The sequence below is a fragment of the Ostrea edulis genome, chromosome 10 (genome assembly GCF_947568905.1).
Source record: "Ostrea edulis chromosome 10, xbOstEdul1.1, whole genome shotgun sequence".
NCBI lineage: Eukaryota > Metazoa > Mollusca > Bivalvia > Ostreida > Ostreidae > Ostrea > Ostrea edulis.
This window is the reverse complement of record NC_079173.1, coordinates 7,336,255-7,358,237: the sequence shown is the minus strand read 5'-3', so window position 1 is coordinate 7,358,237 and position 21,983 is coordinate 7,336,255. Positions and strand designations below refer to the sequence as shown.

The 21,983-nt window shown below is 34.8% G+C and overlaps 1 protein-coding gene across 11 annotated transcripts in view; it reads right to left on the bottom strand.

The window, feature by feature from the left end:
• The window catches only part of LOC125666674 (equilibrative nucleobase transporter 1-like), a 31,470-nt gene extending 21,361 nt beyond the window's left edge, over nt 1-10,109 (bottom strand). For 6 of the 11 annotated variants that reach the window (XR_008799295.1, XM_056151790.1, XM_056151801.1 and 3 more), the window contains exon 1: nt 10,044-10,109. Coding sequence is in view for 5 of the 11 variants with exons in the window: in XM_056151790.1 (XP_056007765.1) it covers nt 10,044-10,094 (51 nt within the window). In the remaining 6 variants the exon portion in view is untranslated. Of the gene's footprint in view, nt 1-2,928; nt 6,391-10,043 lie in introns of those variants that run through there. The other 5 variants (XM_056151794.1, XM_056151797.1, XM_056151793.1 and 2 more) reach the window with 4 other exon arrangements.
• Nucleotides 10,110-21,983: the final 11,874 nt, after the last annotated feature.

Sequence of the window (21,983 nt, the reverse complement as noted above, 5' to 3'; positions counted from 1 at the left end):
GTACCATGGTCGGGTCGGGATGAAAATAAAATTATTCTTGAAAAATTACAGAAATCAGAAAAATTTAGAGGGAAATCTTACAAAACAATGTGATTATGGAATAAAATGGTGGGAAGATAATGATATGGAGTGATTAAGTTCAAAACAATATTAGGTAGTCCGTACCATTGATGATTCGGATATGGTGAACAGCGAAAAATAATGATTGCCAGAAGAACACGATTAAACAACAAACAAAGTCAATCAAAGGACACTGATCTAGCATTAAAATCAACAATCGAATAGGTGAATGGGAGAGAAGTCTAAGGAAAAAGATTCAATAATATTTTTATTTTTCAAGGTAATATATTTTTCAAGGTCAGACAAATTGAAGCCGCATTCTAGAAATTCTGATATCCCAACATAAAGAGCTATGCGAATCCGAATTTATGTTGATTTAGAATAATGTTTTACCATAGTTTAGAGGTCTTAAGATGATTTATTAATAAAATATTAATATATCATCTTAAGACCTCTAAACTATGGTAAAACATTATTCTAAATCAACATAAATTCGGATTCGCATAGCTCTTTATGTTGGGATATCAGAATTTCTAGAATGCGGCTTCAATTTGTCTGACCTTGAAAAATATATTACCTTGAAAAATAAAAATATTATTGAATCTTTTTCCTTAGACTTCTCTCCCATTCACCTATTCGATTGTTGATTTTAATGCTAGATCAGTGTCCTTTGATTGACTTTGTTTGTTGTTTAATCGTGTTCTTCTGGCAATCATTATTTTTCGCTGTTCACCATATCCGAATCATCAATGGTATGGACTACCTAATATTGTTTTGAACTTAATCACTCCATATCATTATCTTCCCACCATTTTATTCCATAATCACATTGTTTTGTAAGATTTCCCTCTAAATTTTTCTGATTTCTGTAATTTTTCAAGAATAATTTTATTTTCATCCCGACCCGACCATGGTACAAACTCTCTAAACCATAGTCAGTAAACACGCTTTACAACGTAACCACCACCATTTTTATCACTCAGTACAATAGTGTATCACTCTTCTCACCAATGTAGTTTATCGATACTTGTCGTTTTTGTGTGTTATTTGTTTATGTAATTTATGTCTCTTGATAAAGACGCGGGTTGCGTCGAAAATTTGAGTTTTAAATAACCAACAGTGTCGTGGCCTTTTCAGTGCTTTTATATATATATATATATATATATATATATATATATATATATATATATCAGTATTTCGTCTTATTTATCCTAGAATTAAATGCTATACTGGTATTAATAAATTTGAATGATGTAATTACATGTAAGTGTTCACCTTTCATATCAGTTTGACTCAAAGTCTCGTTAAAATTGATAACTAAATTTGTTTGGTGGGCAAAAGGGAGGGGGGCGGTCCGGACCCCCTGCTCCTCTCCTCTGGATCCGCCCTTGCATGTATATGTTACAGTAACCTACTAAGAACTAAACATTGATGTACTACCTACCAAAGACAAATCCATATGTAAATCAAATGTAACAATATGAATTTCTACATAGACAATAAAGTGGCTGACACATGCACTAAAACGCACTAACATTAAACTCAATTGAGATGTGTGGACAGGGATGAATATACGCCCCTTTCCCCGTCGTGATTAAAACCTAACTTGATGGTACAGTCATTCTCTATCGGATGAGGACATGTTTTCCGACCATGCGTAACAAGCAATTTGGTGCCAATACAATTTAGTCCCATAGTTATGCAAAGAAAGCTTTTTATTATGCACTTGGGACATTTATTCACTGGTCATTTGTTATTATGCTATGAGGCTGGTTTTTGTCCGATTGTTTGATATTTGTCTCGTTCGACACATTTCTCATTTTCATTGCATTCTTTGAATTTCACACTAGATATACTTGTACGTACATTAATTCAAATAATCACACTTATTTGAATAACACTGCAATTGAAGCCTGATTATGTTTGTCACCACAAGCAGAGTATTATATATGTTTGTCTCTGTTATAAGATAAAAGATGCAGATCTCAACGTATTTATGTATCTGATACCGTAAATCTGGATATTTTTTGCGTCGATTTATTTTTTCGAATTTGAGTAAAAATCCTCTGTATTGATTTTTGTGTTTCTTATTTTTGCGAATTTATGTAAAAACATTTTTAAAAAAACGTGTGAAACATTATTTTTGAGAAAAATATTTTTGCGAAAACGCTAAAAATTGATCGACAGCAAAAATATCCAGATTTACGGTAGTCATTTTTAATCAATATACATAGAAAAGAAGCAAATCCCAATGAAGACATCATACAACTTGTTTATAAAAGCATAAAAGGCAAATAAATTGCACTTTTTATTAGAAGAGAAGTCTTTTCCACCTAATTTTATTTCATAAACAACTCATTAAATGGTCGATGCTGAGTGATTCGTGTGATTCTTACTATCCTCTACATTAACATCAACCTAATTACCGATAACCAAAACCGGAGTTTCCAATAACATTCAAAACAATCAACCGGATTTCCGATAACGAATTAAAATCACAACTATTGCTTGTAGATTGACAAAATTTGTTTCAACGGACACTGACCATATGTTATATTGTTGACCGTAAGTAATGGTTGATAAATTGCAGAAAATGTCGGACTGCATTTACTTACAATAAAAATTGTGACCAAAATGCCTAACAAAATTGGTAAAGTCTACACTTGTAAATTTCATATTCTTCTACATCACCATTATAGAATACATCAGCGCATTTTTCTTGACTTTTAATATTTACGGTACAACGCAAACCGGTTGTCAAGTCCTAAAAAACGTCAATCACAATGATTTTGAACAAATAATTTACCAGTCAAAAACCACTTTCAACCGAATTTCCGATAACAACCGAATAGCCCATAACGCGTTTACCTGTGTGAGAACTCGACATTTAGATATATCACTGACGTTTTATCTATTAACAATGATCCTTTTTATTCCTATGTCGATTCGATATATCCCTGTGAACTCGAGATAAAAGGCACCACACAGTCCTCCACATCTGCTTTGTACTTCAATATTTTACTGAAAATAAATATTAACGGCAAATTAACAACTCAACTTTATGACAAACGGGATAATTTCAGCTTCTCCATTGTCAACTTTCTTATATTTATGTAGCAATATTCCATGATCACCTTTATATAATGTTATATTTCTCAACTGATTCGATACGCAAGAGCTTGTTCTGCGTATGATCAGTTTTTAAGATCGAGGCAGGCTACTGACAAACAATTTGATGTTACATGGGTTTCAACTGTCTCGTTTAAAGTCAGCATTTCGAAAATTCTATGGTCATAGTAATGCTTTATTTAACCAATACAACCTATCCTTGAGTCAAGTACCCTCTGACGTGTTTCCTGCCGATTGTTAGGCCGTTCTTGACACACTGATTTTGACTATGGAGTATTCCGTTTACCTGGTCAAGACATTGGAGGCAATGGCGGATGTTACAGGGGATGTTTACTCCTCCTAAGCACCTAACTCCACCTCTGGTGTGTCCAGGCCTGAGGGATCCGTGTTTGCTCAATTCTGTATTCCTTATAGGACTTTGATCACTGTTCGTTATTGTCACATTTCATAATATAATTGCAAACAGTGAGATGATTTCATAGTCAATGCAGAGTAAAACTAAATCTTAGTTTGGATTTGTCTTTTGGAGGCCGAGTTAACCTAAACATAGTACTATCTTCTGCGTGTATGGGTAAGATGAAAATAACGAACAGTGATCAATCTTATATCTCCTATAAGGAATACAAAATAATAAGTTGGGCAAACACAGACCTCCTGGATATACTAGAGGTGGGATCAGGTGCCTAGGAGGAGTAAGCATCCCCTTTCGACCGGTCACACACGCCGTGAGCTCTACGATGTATATCTTGATCAGGTGAACGGAGTTATCCGTAGTCAAAACCAGTGTGTTCCTCTAACACTGAGTTACACATGGAACATCCGGTGTAAACAATAACAAACTAAAATATACCCACTGGCTGTCAAGTTTAAATTTCAATTGAAGTTAAAAGTCCGTCGTCGCAAACTACGCTATTATCTCCGTTCACATTGCCATGGCCGTGATTATATGATTAAAACACTCGCACATTATCGCGTAGCTCGTAGCGAAATAATCTGAGGATTGCAGATTTGGAAAAACTGACAAAATAGCCAATCAAATTAGTATATTAACACAGAGATACCTGTTGTTAAGGCGGATTTCTTTTAATATATAGCTATATGCTTAATTTTCTTCTTCTAAAAGAGTGATCTGTACGTTTATTTGAAAACAAACACTTTTTACCTGTGGATACAACCATTAAAGGGGAAGGCAACCCCCACCTCCCAATACATAATAAATTATACTAGGATTAATAATATGATAAACATTTGTCATACTATTTTGATATTTTGACAATATCAATCTAGCATTTATTTTAAATTACCCGCCACTAAGAGAGCGGCCATTAAAGTTTAATTTATGACGTCAAACCGTCGGTTCCGGTTTATTTCATCAGTAAAACTGTAAACATGACAAGTCGCGAACAGTTAAGTTTGAAATTGTATAGATTTGAGCCCGTTCTTTCGCAATAAGAAATCGAGAAAAGAAGACGTTCAGTCGAGTCGCAGACCAGTCAGACGATACACGTTTCTTCATATAAATATCTCGAACCTCAACTTGTCATTACGCAAATGACGGATCCACAGTCTACATAGTCTTTTCTTTTCAGACGACTTGGGTCAGAAATTTCGAGAGAAAAAAACTTTTCACATCTCTCCTACGCATTAGTGCATTTAACAGCTTAACAGGAAGGCATCCACCTTTTTATTCGTATAATCTACCACATGCATTGTGATGACCTTATCTCATCAAAACCGGAACAGACGGTATGACGTCAAAATTATTGATTTTTGTGGTCTTGAATACAAAAGAGTTCCACATCATGGCAGCCTCTATATATGGCGGGGTTTTCAATTTCTAACGTTTTCAAATGAGTACTGAAGCTTATCTAGGCCGTAATAGTACAGGCGGACGCCGGACAAAAAGTGATCCGAAAAGCTCACTTGCGCTTTCAGCACGTGTGAGATAAAAAGGGTTAAAAATAATTGGCAAGGAGGTCTACCGGTATTTTATATAGGTATAACTGAAAGGGAAAATATAAAGGTTGCATAAATTAAAGAAAAAATATACTGAATTGAAATATCATAATTGTAGATAAAAACATAATTGTGTACAATGTATATAATCTGAAAAATCAAGTATACATGTATATGCTAATACTAAAACTCTTATTCAGTAACATTCTATGTTTATATAATACATAATTATACAAGTATATAATTTTAAATAAGAAAACCACCACTTACACATGTATCAAATGATAATGTAAAGGTGAAGATAAAGAACATTGACCAATCTCATAACTCCTATAAGGAATACAAAATTAAAATCACTCTCATACTGACGGAGTTACCTGCCGTAATAAAACTGGTTTCTTTGTCAATGAATCATTTGCTATTTTAAAACTTGTGAATAAGCCTGTATATATTTCTCTACAATACAAATTTTGTGCATGGTAAAAATATATCTTTCAGAGGAATTTTATTCCTTGAATCAAATAAAAAATCTGCTAACTTATGGATGGTGAAAAAGCTTATATTTCCATAGGTAATCAATTATTTATAATGCAAAAAAATTCTGTCAAGGGCAATAACTCCTATACTGGTATTTCCTCTACTATATGTCTATTATACAATGATTTCTTTAATATCTACAATTAATTCGTATATAATTATAAATTAGCCGTTTTTCTAAACTATTGACATTAAACATTTGTCACTTTATTAAGTTCTGTTTTATTTCTGTCATTCTGATTCACGAAAAAAATGTGATTTTCTGATGTTGACCTATACTTCTGTTTTTGTATGTCGGACATCTTCACAAAGGTGGCAACATACACATTTTCTTTGGTTATCAATTAAATCAAATTATATAGAGTTGAATTTAATACAGTTTCACAACTTTCAACCCATTAATATTGATAAGTCACATGAGGGGAGAGCTACCTAAAGAGCGTTTGGCCCCTGCACGTTATCCGTTACTACTTGAAATTCGATATTGTCGTAACACAGGGAGGGAGGAGGAGATGAGTCGTCTTTGGCAAAAAAAGACCTTTTTGTGCACATTTGTAATGAAAAACATCATGATTACCGATCGCCAGTTAGTTGTCATCTCATTTAGTTGTCATCTCAATTAGTTGCCAGCTCATTTAGTTGTTATCTCATTTAGTTGTCATCTCATTCAGTTGTCATCTCATTTAGCTGTCATCTCATTTAGTTGTTATCTCATTTATTTGTCATCTCATTTACTTGTCATCTCATTTAGTTGTCATTTCATTTAGTTGTCATTTCATTTAGTTGTCATCTCATTTAATTGTCATCTCATTTAGCTGTCATCTCAATTAGTTGCCAGCTCATTTAGTTGTTATCTCATTTAGTTGTCATCTCATTCAGTTGTCATCTCATTTAACTGTCATCTCATTTAGTTGTTATCTCATTTATTTGTCATCTCATTTACTTGTCATCTCATTTAGTTGTCATCTCATTTAGTTGTCAGCTCATTTAGATGTCATCTCAATTAGTTGCCAGTTCATTTAGTTGTTATCTCATTTAGTTGTCATCTCATTCAGTTGTCATCTCATTTAGCTGTCATCTCATTTAGTTGTCATCTCATTTATTTGTCATCTCATTTACTTGTCATCTCATTTAGTTGTCATCTCATTTAGTTGTCATTTCATTTAGTTGTCATCTCATTTAATTGTCATCTCATTTAGCTGTCATCTCATTTAGTTGTAATCTCATTTAGTTGTTATCTCATTTAGTTGTTATCTCATTTAGTTGTCATCTCATTTAGTTGTCATCTCATTCAGTTGTCAGCTCATTTAGTTGTCATCTAATTTACTTGTTATCTCATTTAGTTGTCAACTCATTTAGTTGTTATCTCATTTAGTTGTCATCTCATTTGTCATCTCATTTAATTGTTATATCATTTACTTGCCAGCTCATTTACTTGTCATCTCATTTAGTTGTTATCTCCTTTAGTTGTCATCTCATTTAGTTGTCATCTCATTTACTTGTCATCTCATTTAGTTGTCATCTCATTTAGTTGTCATTTCATTTAGTTGTCATCTCATTTAATTGTCATCTCATTTAGCTGTCATCTCATTTAGTTGTAATCTCATTTAGTTGTTATCTCATTTAGTTGTTATCTCATTTAGTTGTCATCTCATTTAGTTGTCATCTCATTCAGTTGTCAGCTCATTTAGTTGTCATCTAATTTACTTGTTATCTCATTTAGTTGTCAACTCATTTAGTTGTTATCTCATTTAGTTGTCATCTCATTTGTCATCTCATTTAATTGTTATATCATTTACTTGCCAGCTCATTTACTTGTCATCTCATTTAGTTGTTATCTCCTTTAGTTGTCATCTCATTTAGTTGTCATCTCATTCAGATGTTATCTCATTTAGTTGTCATCTCATTTAGTTGTCATCTCATTCAGATGTTATATCATTTAGTTGTCATCTCATTTAGTTGTCATCTCATTTAATTGTCATTTCATTTAGTTGTCATCTCATTTAGTTGTAATTTCATTTAGTTGTGATCTCATTTAGTTGTGATCTCATTTAATTGTCATCTCATTTAGCTGTCATCTCATTTAGTTGTCATCTCATTTAGTTGTCATCTCATTTAGTTGTTATCTCATTCAGTTGTCATCTCATTTAGTTGTCATCTCATTCAGTTGTCATCTCATTTAGTTGTTATCTGATTTAGTTGTCATCTCATTTAGTTGCCAGCTCATTTAGTTGTCATCTCATTTAGTTCTTATCTCATTTAGTTCTTATCTCATTTAGTTGTCATCTCATTTAGTTGTCATCTCATTTAGTTGTCATCTCATTTAGTTGTTATCTCATTTAATTGTTATCTCATTTAATTGCCAGCTCATTTAATTGTCAGCTCATTTAGATGCCAGCTCATTTACTTGTCATCTCATTTAGTTGTCATCTCATTTAGTTGTCATCTCATTTAGTTGTTATCTCATTTAGTTGTCGTCTCATTTAGTTGTTATCTCATTTAGTTGCCAGCTCATTTAGTTGTTATCTCATTTACTTGTCATCTCATTTAGTTGTTATCTCATTTAGTTCTTATTTCATTTAGTTGTCATCTCATTTAGTTGTCATCTCATTCAGTTTTCATCTCATTTAGTTGTCATCTCATTTAGTTGTTATCTCATTTAGTTGTCATTTAGTTGTCATATTGGAATATAATATCTTAACGACAGTCTGTATAGGCGTGATCGTTAACTCGGCTGCGAGTTCTAACTCTACCAATGTTAATTGAAAATAACACTAAAATACGTAATAAAGTATGTAATAACAAGAAACGTCCAGGAACGGACACAAATGATGCATTTCATTTCACTTACCGTATGAAATTTAATTTTGCATGAGTACAATGCAAGTATCAATAACACAGATTACTTTCCTAATACATCGCCATGTAAAATCTTTATTCCCTAGTGTGACCTCATCGCATCCCCCTAAAACCAAGATTTCAATAATGATATGACTAGCCATGGCCCTGTTGGCCTTGAGAAGACAATTTTCTCCATAAATCACCATGTAAAACTTTGATCCCCTAGCAAAGCCCCCCCCCCCCTCCCTCGTACACTCCGGGTCCATGATTTGAAATAAAATTTGAACCTGTCCTAACTGCATGTAGATGTACCGTGACTAATCATGGCAAATTAACATTTATACTTGGCATGAAACCAATATATCCCTTCCTTTGTGTACTATCATCATCATTGTATTTGGGTCTTCTAATACATGCTCCGATGCACAATGATTTCTGACAAATAATAGCTACATTGTCCAAAATTTTAAATCCTCAACTCTAAGGAAAAGGGGGGAGAAGAAATTTGAAGACTTCGTAACCTAAATCCGCTTTAAAATTATCCCCAAGGTTCCGTCTTCTGATATACTATTACTATAAAAATATCCGGGGTGTCCGTCTCCTAATATATCTTATTTCCATATGAAAATAACAAATATTGATCACTTTCAAAAGTGACACGCCTTTCCCTGACTCTACGTGCCTGATCTATATTCCCCCAAAGCCCGATTAAAGACAAATGCAAGGGGGAGGGGGTTTATAGTGAACTAAAGGTGATACGATAGTGAGTGAAAAAGGCTCAAGACAATACATGTAGTGTACGTCACAGCCGCATGTCGACCCTGAACAAAATTATAACAATTACCAGCCACAACTCCAGTTCGCACGTGGAAACCACGTGTTTACCGACGATTGTGTAACAACATTCATTAACAAGCATTCTGTTGTTTTGACAATAAATTGTTCTTATCGTTGTACAATCGCGTGCCTTTCATTCTGGTGGGTTCTACGTTCGCTTATTACGCCGTTTGCCGATCGCATAAATTCTCGAGAGATGTACCAATCAAATCGTCATTTGCATTCATCTTAGGATTAGAGCAATTGCTTTATTATGACAATGAAAAATGACTTATGCATTTAAAATATTCTTTTTCATAAAGTAAAGTACGAAATTTTACTTTTTAAAATTAGTACATGTAGCATGCTACGTTTCGGAGGAAATATCAACGGACAATTTAAATAAAACAGAATGTAATCAGTTCTGCGTAAAATGTATAGGTAAAAACATATCTCGAACATTTATGAGTTGTTCCAAAGTTTGAAAAATAAGACATTTCAATTCTCATTTCTCAATTCATTTTCAAGGCTTACAAAGAAAAACAAAATCGCGTTGCAGATCGCATCTTTCGCATATATATATATATATATATATATATATATATATATATGACACTGCTTGCAGTCCAATATTTCATTAAATTGATGGCGAGCAACCCACATTCGGTGCACATTGATGGCAAGCAAAACACACTCCTACTTACGTGACCCTCTGTAATGCGTATACTGTTAAATCTACACGCTGTTCGTGACATATCGCTCAACTCTAGGGGATGTTGCTAAAACGTGGAACGAAAAACGAAACGGAACGAAAATAAAAAAAATATGCATGAAAACAGTCATATTTTATTACATTGTAAAATCGAAAGACTACTTATAAACAAGGAAAGCAGAAATTATATATATTTCTTGCGAATTACAGAGAATGTGATATCATCTTTAAGGTACCACTGTTTTATCATAACGAAAATTACAATATATAAAACAGATTATAGAATTCTGAATTATGGGGGAAGGATAATGAAACGAAACGAAACAGATTGTATCAACAAACTCTTTTAATCATCAGAATTATCTCTCCCCTTCAAAGGGGAGACATATTGTTTTTGTCATTTTTCTTCTTCTTCAACCAAATTTTGCCCAGGCCCTAACTAGAGAACCCTTTAACTTTAAGACTTCAAACTTGGAACATAAGGAGATGGTACAGAGAGGAGGGGGGGGGGGGGGGGCGCCCCCAAAACTTTTGACCTTGACCCACTTATAAAGTCAAGGTCAATCTTTTACGTCCACATATAGTCCAGACCAATAGCTGAGAACCCTTTGACATTACGATTTCAAACTTGGAACGTGGCAAGAGAACATAGATACAAGGTGCAATGCATCAAAATTTTTTACCTTGACCCCTTTCTTCATTCAAGGTCAAATTAAGAAAAACATGAATAGACCATAACTTTAGAACCCTTTGACATTAAGACTTCAAACTTAGAATATGAGAAGGGAAAGGGGGAATTCCACCCATTTATAAAGTCAAGGTCATTTTTTATGTCAAAATATAGTCCAGGCCAAAAGCTGACTTGACAACCGTTTGACATTAAAACTTTAAACTTGGAATATGGAGAGGTTATATGGAAGAGGGGTGCACACCACAAACATTTTTTACCTTCATCCACTTACAGTGTCAAGGTCACTCTTTTACATCAAGACTATAACCTGAGAACTATTTGACATTAGAATTTCAAACTTACAACTTAGAAAGCAGATATTAAGACAAGATGTACTGTACCAAAATTTTTGACCTTGGCCCATTTCTTCATTCAAGGTCACTCTTTTACATTAAAGTATAGTCAAGACTATAACCTGAGAACCCTATGACATTAGGATTTCAAACTTACAACATGGAAAGCAGGCATTAAGACAATATGTACTGTACCAAAATGTTTGACCTTGACCCACTTCTTCATTCAATGTCATGTTTAAAAAAGATGATTTTATAACTAAGATTTTTGTTTGACATCAAGCCTGCAAACTTGTAATATGGAAAGGCAATATTGAGGAGGGGTTGCACATCACCAACATTTTTGACCTTGACCTACTTACATTGTCAAGGTCACTCTTTTATGTCAAAGTATAGTCCAGACCATAACCTAAGAACCCTTTGACATTAGGTTTTCAAACTTACAACATGGAAGGCAAATTTAAGACAAGATGTACTGTACCAAAATTGTTTACCTTGACCCATTGATTTTGATGCAAGCCGTTGTTATTGCCTCTTACGCTTGCACTCATTATTGTTGCCCCGGTTATTAGACAATTAAACTTTGAAGGGGAGACATCTGTTGGTTTGTTGTTGTTTTGTTGTTTTTGTAAAAAAAAACAATACCCACTAGTTAAAATTGGTATCTTAGGTCCCCGTGAAATTACCACATATAAATAAAAGTCGCCTCCCCTTTGATGTAGGCTTTCGGCTTGACTGATACAAAGTTTTAAAAGTTGGAAAAGGGGAGGGGGTGAGTAAGCAAAAAGTACATATCCGAAGTTGATTAAATACCATGTGCAATAAGTTTCGGATCCATAAATTTCAGAACGGAAGGATTACAGTCTCAGAGGTCTGGGGAAACACTCTAAACGAGGGGTGAGGTCTCCAGCGTTGGATCCGCCTTTGGGCATGAATACATTGTTTGAAAAAGCTGGTGCCTGAGAAAGTTGAAAGCAGGAAGAGTTCTTAACCTCTTATTCCATCTCTAACTGCTGAAGTGCGAGTGCTTTCAATTATGGAAAAAATTAAATAGTATATGAATGCAATTCGGTAAGATATATATATGTACATGTATTATTAACCGAGTTGCAACGAAATTGAACTCGGCTATTGGTTTGGTGATGCGGGCGGGCGGGCGGTTGGGCGTCAACAATTGGTTTCCGGATGATAACTCAAAAAGCTTACCATTTATTCAAATGAAACTTTGATATATTGTTGGGTACCAGGTAAGGAAGACCCCTCTTGATTTTGGAGAAAAATGGTCAAAGGTTAAGGTCAGAGTGACCGAAAATAGAATGAAAATTTCAGAAAAATTTGGTTTCGGATGATAACTCAGAAAATTTAAATCCGAATCAAATGAAACTTTGATATATTGTTGGATACTAGGTAAGGAAGGCCCTTATTGATTTTGGTGAACAAAGGTCAGGGTCACAGTGACCGAATATAGGATGAAAATTTCAGAAAAATTTGGTTTCCGGATAACTCAAAAAGCTTAAATCCGAATCAAATGAAATTTTGATATATTGTTGGGTACCAGGTAAGGAAAAGCCCTATTGATATTGGAAAAAAAGGTCAAAGGTCAAGGTCACAGTGACCGAATATAGGATGAAAATTTCAGAAATATTTGGTTTCCGGATGATAACTTTAAACTAGTTTAAATCCGAATCAAATGATACTTAAATATGTTGTTATGTACCAGATAAGGAAGACCCTTATTGGTTTTGGAGAAAATTGGTCAAAAGTCAAGGTCACAGTGACCGAAAATAGATTTAGAATTTTAAAAAAATTTGGTTTCCGGAGGATAACTTGAAAAGTTTTAATTTGAATCAAATGAAACTTGGATATATCGTTGGATACCCGCAAAGCAAGGCCCCTATTGATTTTGGAGAAAAAAGGTCAAAGGTCAAGGCCACAGTGACTAAAAATAGATTGAAAACTTCAGACAAATATGGTTTCTGGACAGTAACTCGAAAAGTTTAAAACTGAAATTAGTTCTTCACAATTATGAATATGCCACATCATTCCTGACTTTACAATATATCCCATGCAACTCGGCTTATGCACCCATGGGTGCATATATTGATTTTTTAAAATAATATTGATATGTAGTGAGTCTAAAGATAACGCTATACATTTGGGGTGTTGCTAAGACGGGGAATTGAAAACGGGACGGAAAACGGATTTTTTAAATGCAATAATATCAGAAGGTCAGCATTTTGTAAAATCAAAAGGCTTATGAGTGCCCGGGTAGCACTACCTCCGGTAGCGCAGAGGTAGCGCTCTCTTTTCTCACCGGTGCAACCCGAGTTCGATCCCCGTGATCGGCAGTGGTTTTATGTGAGAGGGTATGGCGGTCGCCCGCTCGGACACGTGGGTTTTCTCCGGGTACTCCGGTTTCCTCCCACATAAATGACCCCCTAGCGCAAACATCCGTGCATCAAAAAGGACCCCATTGGAAATAAGCTCTCGAGCTTTCATGAGGTATCCTTGGTATTTATGTATGTTTGTATGTATGTATATATGTCGAATAAATATTTATTTATTTATGAACAAGGGAAGCAGAAATTACAAAGAAAACGGGAGGATATACTCAGAATCCACCGTTTGATATACTACATACAAATACACAATATCCACACGTATACATATATATATTTGTCTTTAGAGCAAAAAAAAAAAATACTGAAACATGTATTTATGCCCAAAGGCGGATCCAACGCCGGCGACCCATCCCTCGTTTAGTGTGCTTCCCCAGACCTCTGACCTGTGAGACTGTAACCCTCCGTTCTGAAATGTATGGATCCGAAACTAATTGCACATGATATTTAATCAACTTCGGATATGTACTTTGTGCTTACTCGCCCCCTTCCAACTTTTAAAACTTTGTATCAGTCAAGCCAAAAGCCTACATCAAAGGGGAGGCGACTTTTATTTATATGTGGTAACTTTCACAGGGGCCTAAGATACCAATTTTAATTATTATATTTGAAAGAGTTCGTTTATACAATCTGTTTCGTTTCGTTTCGGTGGGTTTCGTTTCGTTTCGGTAGATTTCGTTTCGTTTCGTTAGATTTCGTTTCGTTTTGATTTCGTTTCGCACTTTGCAGGTACCCGATACTAGCACACTGTTCGTTGTTTACACAAAATGCACCTATTTTCTTATCATTGCATCGTCGCTAGGTTAGCAAATATATCAATTCAATGTACATGGAAATATCAAAACGTTTTGAATTATATAGCACGCACTAATTACTGAATGTATAGGTATTCTTATGATTATTAGATGTACTTTCTAGTGACTACTGCGGTATAGAAAATCATATTGCATATGTATCATCTCATCTTCGCGAGCCAAGGACCGCTTCTCCACAAGAGAAGCGGAGCGGATGGTAAATCCTTGGCTTACGAAGATGCATGAAATAGATATCCCTTTAATACGATTAAGACTAATAATTGTAAGTAGGCATCGCTTCAGTTGAATTATTGGCGTTAATGCCAGCATTAATTTATTTGATAACCAATTCAACTGTTGACCTCAAAAATAAATTTTAATAATTGAATTTGAATATTTCAGTATTTATGATATCCCCATTAATATGAGTTCATGTGCATTGATGTTATTCTATGTATAAATAAAGACACTATCTAGGCTACATGTACATCGTATTACATCTAAGAAAATATAGGATTTATAACTATTTAGATTTCCGTTCCGTTCGGTTTTCCGTTCTGCATTTTAGCAAACCCCTCTTGGCATGTCTACAATAACTGACGTGGCTCTGCACACAATGCCAAATATCTCTTTCTATCCCAAATGAATGAAAAGAATTCCCGATTAGATGAATTGGATAAGCACTATATATATATATATATATATATATATATATATATATATATATATAAAAGCACTGAAAAGGCCACGACACTGTTGGTTATTTGAAACTCGAATTTTCGACGCAACTCGCGTCTTTATCAAGAGACATATATTACATAAACAAATAACACGCAAAAACGACAAGTATCGATAAACTACATTGATGACAAGAGTGATACACTGTTGTACTGAGTGACAAAAATGGTGGTGGTTTCGTTGTAAAGCGTGTTTACTGACTATGGTTTAGAGAGTTTGTACCATGGTCGGGTCGGGATGAAAATAGAATTATTCTTGAAAATTACAGAAATCAGATAAATTTAGAGGGAAAACTTACAAAACAATGTGATTATGGAGTAAAATGGTGGGAAGATAATGATATGGACTGATTAAGTTCAAAACAATATTAGGTAGGCCGTACCATTGATGATTCGGATATGGTGAACAGCGAAAAATAATGATTGCCATAATATATATATATATATATATATATATATATATATATATATATAAAAGCACTAAGTTCCAACAACATCCGATACCTAAAAGTGTCGGATACAACATGGATACAAGGTCAAATACAAAAAAATATACAAAGCACTAAAATGACCAACGACATGAACAACCAAATTGTCAAATTTTCGGGACGACCCGTCCCTTCCTCAGAACAAACGAAAAGAATTACATAATGTGGCCAATATCAACAGAGAATGATAACAAAAACTATATATAAATACATCCACTAATCTACAAACGTATTTACAACACAGACTACATGTTTTTTGGTTTTTAGGCTTGCCAATCAATGTTAAAAGCGGAGCGAATACGGAAGTTCCGAATTCCGCAAGAGTTATTTCCCTTTGTCGAACTCTTCCGTAAATTATGACGTAAAATATGATGACAGTGGGTACATTTGCTAATTACTATCGTTGTATTATTTCTTAAAAGATGATATCCAGAGTTTCTGAGACCATCCTATCTCAGGTGAAAGGCAACTTTAGTGAGTTTATGAGTATTGGATAACAAAATGGCTCAAACAAATATTGTTAATTGCCATCTTTCTTTGATAAAAGCGTCACTCATGTAGAAGAGGAAACGAATAATGATTTAATAGCCAATTTGATGATCTTATTCAAACAGATTATGCTTGATATGGCCAGAATATAAATACCAGTGATTGATATAAACAAAAGTTACGCTTTTATTACATTAATCGTACGTAATTGTTATGTACAATGCCAGTCTACGATATAATGTATACATTGTGTACCCACCATACGTCATAAAATGCGAAAGAGTTCGACAAAGGGAAATAATTTTTGTGTAACTCAGAACTTGCGTATTAGGACATGCCTTATTTGTCCAAAGAGCTGATCCAAAATGTACGAAGTAATAAAAATATACTTAATTAATCTCAAGTGGAACGAGTTAACCATATTACGTTGACAAATAGTAAAGCTAACTCGTACCCAGAGAGATTCTATTTTAACTATGCATTAAGAATAATTTTGTTTGGGGGGGGGGGGGTGTTTGTTTTTTGGGTTTTTTTGGGGGGTTGGGGGGTTGGAGTTGGTCCACTTTGTCTACTTATTCAAACTTGTTATTTACATTATTTTTCTCTCAAATTTTTGTTCATTTCTTATTTTATTCTTATATTGTTCATTCATTTACATAGTTTTTGTTGTTGTTGATATTTTTTTCTTATTATTATCTTTTATAAATTTTTTATTCTTAATGCATAGTTAAAATAGAATCTCTCTGGGTACGAGTATATATATATATATATATATATATATATAAAGCACAGACAATTTTCCTTTATTTGGATACCCACTTCCGCCCCTACCCGGGGTTGAACTCATGACCTGCGGAACCAAATCTCCTAGCAGCATGTAACCAGCGCGCTCGACCGCTCGACCATCTAGGTAAGATAGATAGATAGATAGATAGATAGATATACACTAAGCGCACAGTACTGGTGTCACTTTACGTTACGCTTATAACGTCATAAATTGTGGCAAAATATAATCACGAATCGAAAGCAACGTCACATTTTAAACAAATTCATTATCTCCAAGCTATAATATCATAACTAAAGCACATACATGATTCAATGTTTAAAAATTCAAAATAAATCTTTGTACGTGCATTGTGTACATTCATAAAAATTATGAATTCTTAGAAATACTCCAAAGTATACGTACTGTATTTATTTTACCGTGCCTACAACAGCAGGCATGTCGTATGAAATAAGGGTAACCTTTTCGGTAGGTTTCGTTTCATTTCGATTTCATTTCGCATTTTACAGGTAACCATCCCATGAAATAAGGCTTGCAATTCTTATGAATGACCTCTGAGAAATTTGAACACAGTAAAAAAAAAAATCAGTTTTGGTTTTTTCTAGGATATATACCGCATGGCTAGTTGTATGTCTTAATGAATTTCTATATTTTCTCTGTGTTTCTTTCTCTCACATTTAGCCCGTTTTGCTCTGTACTTTCTCACCACTTCTGATGTTTGTTTATATTCAGTCTGATTAATAGTTTTGGTTTCATTCTACAATGCTAGCCTTAGTTCTCGGCATTTCTGGAGTTAATATATCTATAGAATTCAAGCCTTTCCCTTTGTGATATTTTCTTTTTCTCATCCACTTTCTGAAATCCATAATGAAATAACAAAAATCTTTTTAAAACTATCAAAAATTTAAGCTTTTACAATCGATTTTTTGTCGGGGATGGGGGGGAGGTCGTCATGGAAGTGAAAAATTATTTAATCATAAATTCAAACCTTTCCATATTTTTGGAAAAAAAGGCTACGAGATTAATTTGGTACAGTGTACACATATGAGCACTTATGGCTTATTTACCAAATCGAAACTTATTACCAGCCTGGAGGCGGTCGGTTAGGGGCGGGATCAAAAGATCGATGTGGGATAAAAATCTAAATTCAAATAATTATGTGGAAGGGGGGTGTTTAAAAACTCCCGTACGTTTCTGTCATCCGGCATCGATCACGCTCTCGTGGAAAAACAACAACAACCAGCGTATAGAAAGTATATGTAGTTTTGCGCTTTATAAATGAATAATATTAATAACCACGGAGAGTTGAAGTGAGAGTTAAAAACCTCCAAATAATATTACATTTTAACGTTTTAATGTTCACTTTCATTTGTGAATAAACAGTAGAAAAGGTATACAGAGTGTTATATATATATATATATATGTGTGTGTGTGTGTGTGTGTGTGTGTGTGTGTGTGTGTGTGTGTGTGTGTGGTCTCGTGAAAACTATGTGAATTTAGATTTTTTTTGTCAGACGTTGAACTTTTGATTTAATGCTCTTGTTATTCATGTGTGGAAATCTTGATTTGTATTCGATAATCTTGATATCTATATGCGAACATTTTGATTTATATGCGAATATGCGAATTATTTTAATTTACTCTACGAGAGAGAGAGAGAGAGAGAGAGAGAGAGAGAGAGAGAGAGGCTTCCTCTACTCTTCTGGAGTACCAACGCATGTGGGCGAAATATTCCAGGGGCAATCGCTCACACCCGCCAGAGATCACCTGGGTCATGAATATAACAGTGAGGTTGTTCAACACGTCACTGATACTCTAACAAGATTTTGACATTCAATTCATTTAATATGTGACATATGTATATATTTTTCTTTCATTGGAATGGGTGGGGTGGGGGGGGGTACATAAGATCTAACACGCTATATATATCCACCGTTCAGGTGCCTATGCTCACTTCCACCTCCTAGGGGATGAAAAATTAATGTATTTTATCATGAAACAGCAAATGTTGCAAATGCTTGATATACCATTATTTGGCATATGATAGCGTTGTATTAGAGTTAGTATCGTGTTTTACCATTAATGTTTTGTGTACATACAAGTAAAGAAACAAGAGGCCCATGGGCCACATCGCTTACCTGAGTCACCTTGGCCCATATCTGAAGACTTTCCATATATATTTGCATATAAAACCTTAGTCCCTATTATGGCCCCAACCTACCCCTGGAGGCTATGATATTTGTAAGCTTGCATCTACACTATGTCAGAAAGCTTTCATGTAAATGTCAACTTCTTTGGGCCTATGGCTCTTAAGAAGAAGATTTTTAAAGATTTTCCTTATATTTGTATGTAAAATTTTGACCCTCTATTGTGGCCCCATCCTACCCCGGTAGCCATGATTTGAACAAACTTGAATATGCACTATGTCAAAAAGCTTCCATGTAAAAATCAGCTTTTCTGGCTCAGTGGTTCTTGAAAAGAAGATTTTTAAAGATATTCCCTATATATTTGTATGCAAAACTTTGATCCCCCTTATGGCCCCATCTTACCCACGGGGCCATGATTTGAACAAACTTGAATCTGCACTATGTCAGAAAGCTCTCATGTAAATATCAGCTTTTCAGGCTCAGTGGTTCTTGAGAAGATTTTTCATGATTTTCCCTATATATTTGTATGTAAACGTTTGACCCCCCCCCCCCCTTGTGGTCCCATCCTACACCCGGGGACCAAGATTTGAACAAACTTGAATCTACACTATGTCAGAAAGCTTTCATGTAAAAAGAAGCGTTTCTGGATCAATGGTTCTTGAAAAAAAGAATTTTAAAGATTTTCCCTATATATTTGTATGTTAAACTTTTATCCCTCTTTGTGGCCCCATCCTACCCCCGGGGACCATTATTTGAACAAACTTAAATCTGCACTATGTTAGAAAGCTTTCATGTAAATATCAGCTTTTCTGGCTCAGTGGTTCTTGAGAAGAAGATTTTTAAAGATCGTTCCTATATATTTGTATGTAAAATTTTGATCCCCTATTGTGGCCCCATCCTACACCCGTGGGCCATGATTTTAACAAATTTGAATCTGCACTATGTCAGAAAGCTTTCATGTAAATATCAGCTTTTCTGGCCCAGTAGTTCTTGAGAAGAAGATTTTTAAATGACCCCACCCTATTTTTGCATTTTTGTGATTATCTCCCCTTTGAAAAGGACATGGCCCTTCGTTTGTACAAACTTGAAAACCCTTCACGCAAGGATGCTTTTGGCCACTTTTGGTTGAAATTGGTCCAGTGGTTCTGGAGAAGAAGTCAAAAATGTAAAAGTTTACAGACAGACGGACAGGACTGGTTTGCTTAAAACCTTGGTTAAATTTAACCACTGGATAAGCTAACCACTAGTTAAATTTAACCACTGGATAAGCTAACCACTAGTTAAATTTAACCACTGGATAAGCTAACCACTAGTTAAATTTAACCACTGGATAAGCTAGCCACTAATGAAATTTACTATCCACTGATCAAAATGCTGTTGCTCAAAGTGAGTTTAGCCTTAGCGCTTACTTACCAACAGTTAAGTACATTTAACCAGTGGATAACTTATCCCATAATTCAACAATGGTCGTCTGGACATGTAAACAATAATGGCTACTGTAAATGTTAATGAAGCGGACAGAGAACTTTTATATTCTGAAGTCAACCGAGGCTGTTAACTCGAAAAGGAAAAAAAGGGGGGTTAAACAGTTGAGAATGTGAAAGAGATGTACAGGAAGACTTGTTCGAAAGCAAAAGGAGAAGAAACTGTATGCAGAAAACTCACCGAATATAGACTGGAGGGGGTCCATCTCCTTTGTCACTCGACCTTGTCTCCTAGAAATTTATTTAGATCCACCGGGAATCAGTGACTCTAATTCATCGGGATTTCAGGAGGAGTTGAGAATGGAGGCCTCGATATTCACTGTAGGCCTACTTTATTGTATTATTTAAACTAAAGTAAACTAAAACTGCACTTTTTCTCATACAAATACTGACAATTGAAATACGTTTTAATCAAAGGAAATTCACAAGTTCAGTAGTTCGTCTGCAAACTGGCTTCTAGTTTTTTTTTCTCTCTGGTACACCTAACACGAAGTTGTAACTTTTAATCTAACGATATAATTTTTCAGTGAAGGCATTACATAAAGTAGGCATAATTAAAATAATCTGCACACCTACATGATAATGTTGGAATATAGCTAAAAACAAGCCGAACTATTCTTAGACCTACTCACAATGTGAAAGTCACTGTAATCTATGAATTCGCTCCTGTAGGGTCCTCATACAATTGATCCAATCTCGATTGATTGATTGATTTTATCTTGTTTAACGTCTCTCTCTCGAGAATTTTTCACTCATATGGAGACGTCACCAAGACCGGTGAAGAGCTTCAAATTTAGACCTTTACTCGGCGCTTACGGCCTTTAAGCAGTGAGGGTTTGTAGCGTGTCGGATCTTAGCTGTCAGTAGGTCCGTGCTCAGATTACTGAGTTTACTGAAGGTTTTATTAAGCAAAATATACGATAGTGCGACACCTGCCTGGTGTCTTACTGTTAGCCAGTTACTTTCAACCAGTTGCCTATCCCTTGCAACTGTACCCTTACCAAATGGCTATACTACCACAGTACATGTATATTACCTAGATATACTTAAACAGTCTATTTCTAGAATCTAAAGTGACGATTCTTATGTAAACTAGAACAGGGTGCACTGGATTTTCAGTCATAGACAATGGCACTTAACATATCTCTAAACCCTTTGGATGTAACGTCGTATATACTCCACTTTCTTCAATATAGTAAAGTTTCCAACTATTGTATGATAAAATTACGACAAACTGGCCCTCTTTAGACAAGAAAATGCTTATCATCTAACTTGATATCATTTATTAATGTTACTTGCTAATTTCTATTGTCAGTTGAGCAATTAATTACAATAGTTACAATAATTAAGTATTAATACATAAACAAGTAACGGGAGGTAACTCCTCTGACCATTTCAGGTTCTTTAGCGTTCCACACCTACTGTGACAAGGGACATCCGTTTTTATGGTAATCTCCGAGGACCCGTGACATTCACGCGTTTGGCGATGGAACTGTCACTGCCTGTTTGAACGACTTAGGTCTCTCGCAGCTGGAATTCGAACCCCGGCCTTCTGCATGCGGGGCGAACGCTCTAACCTCTAGACCA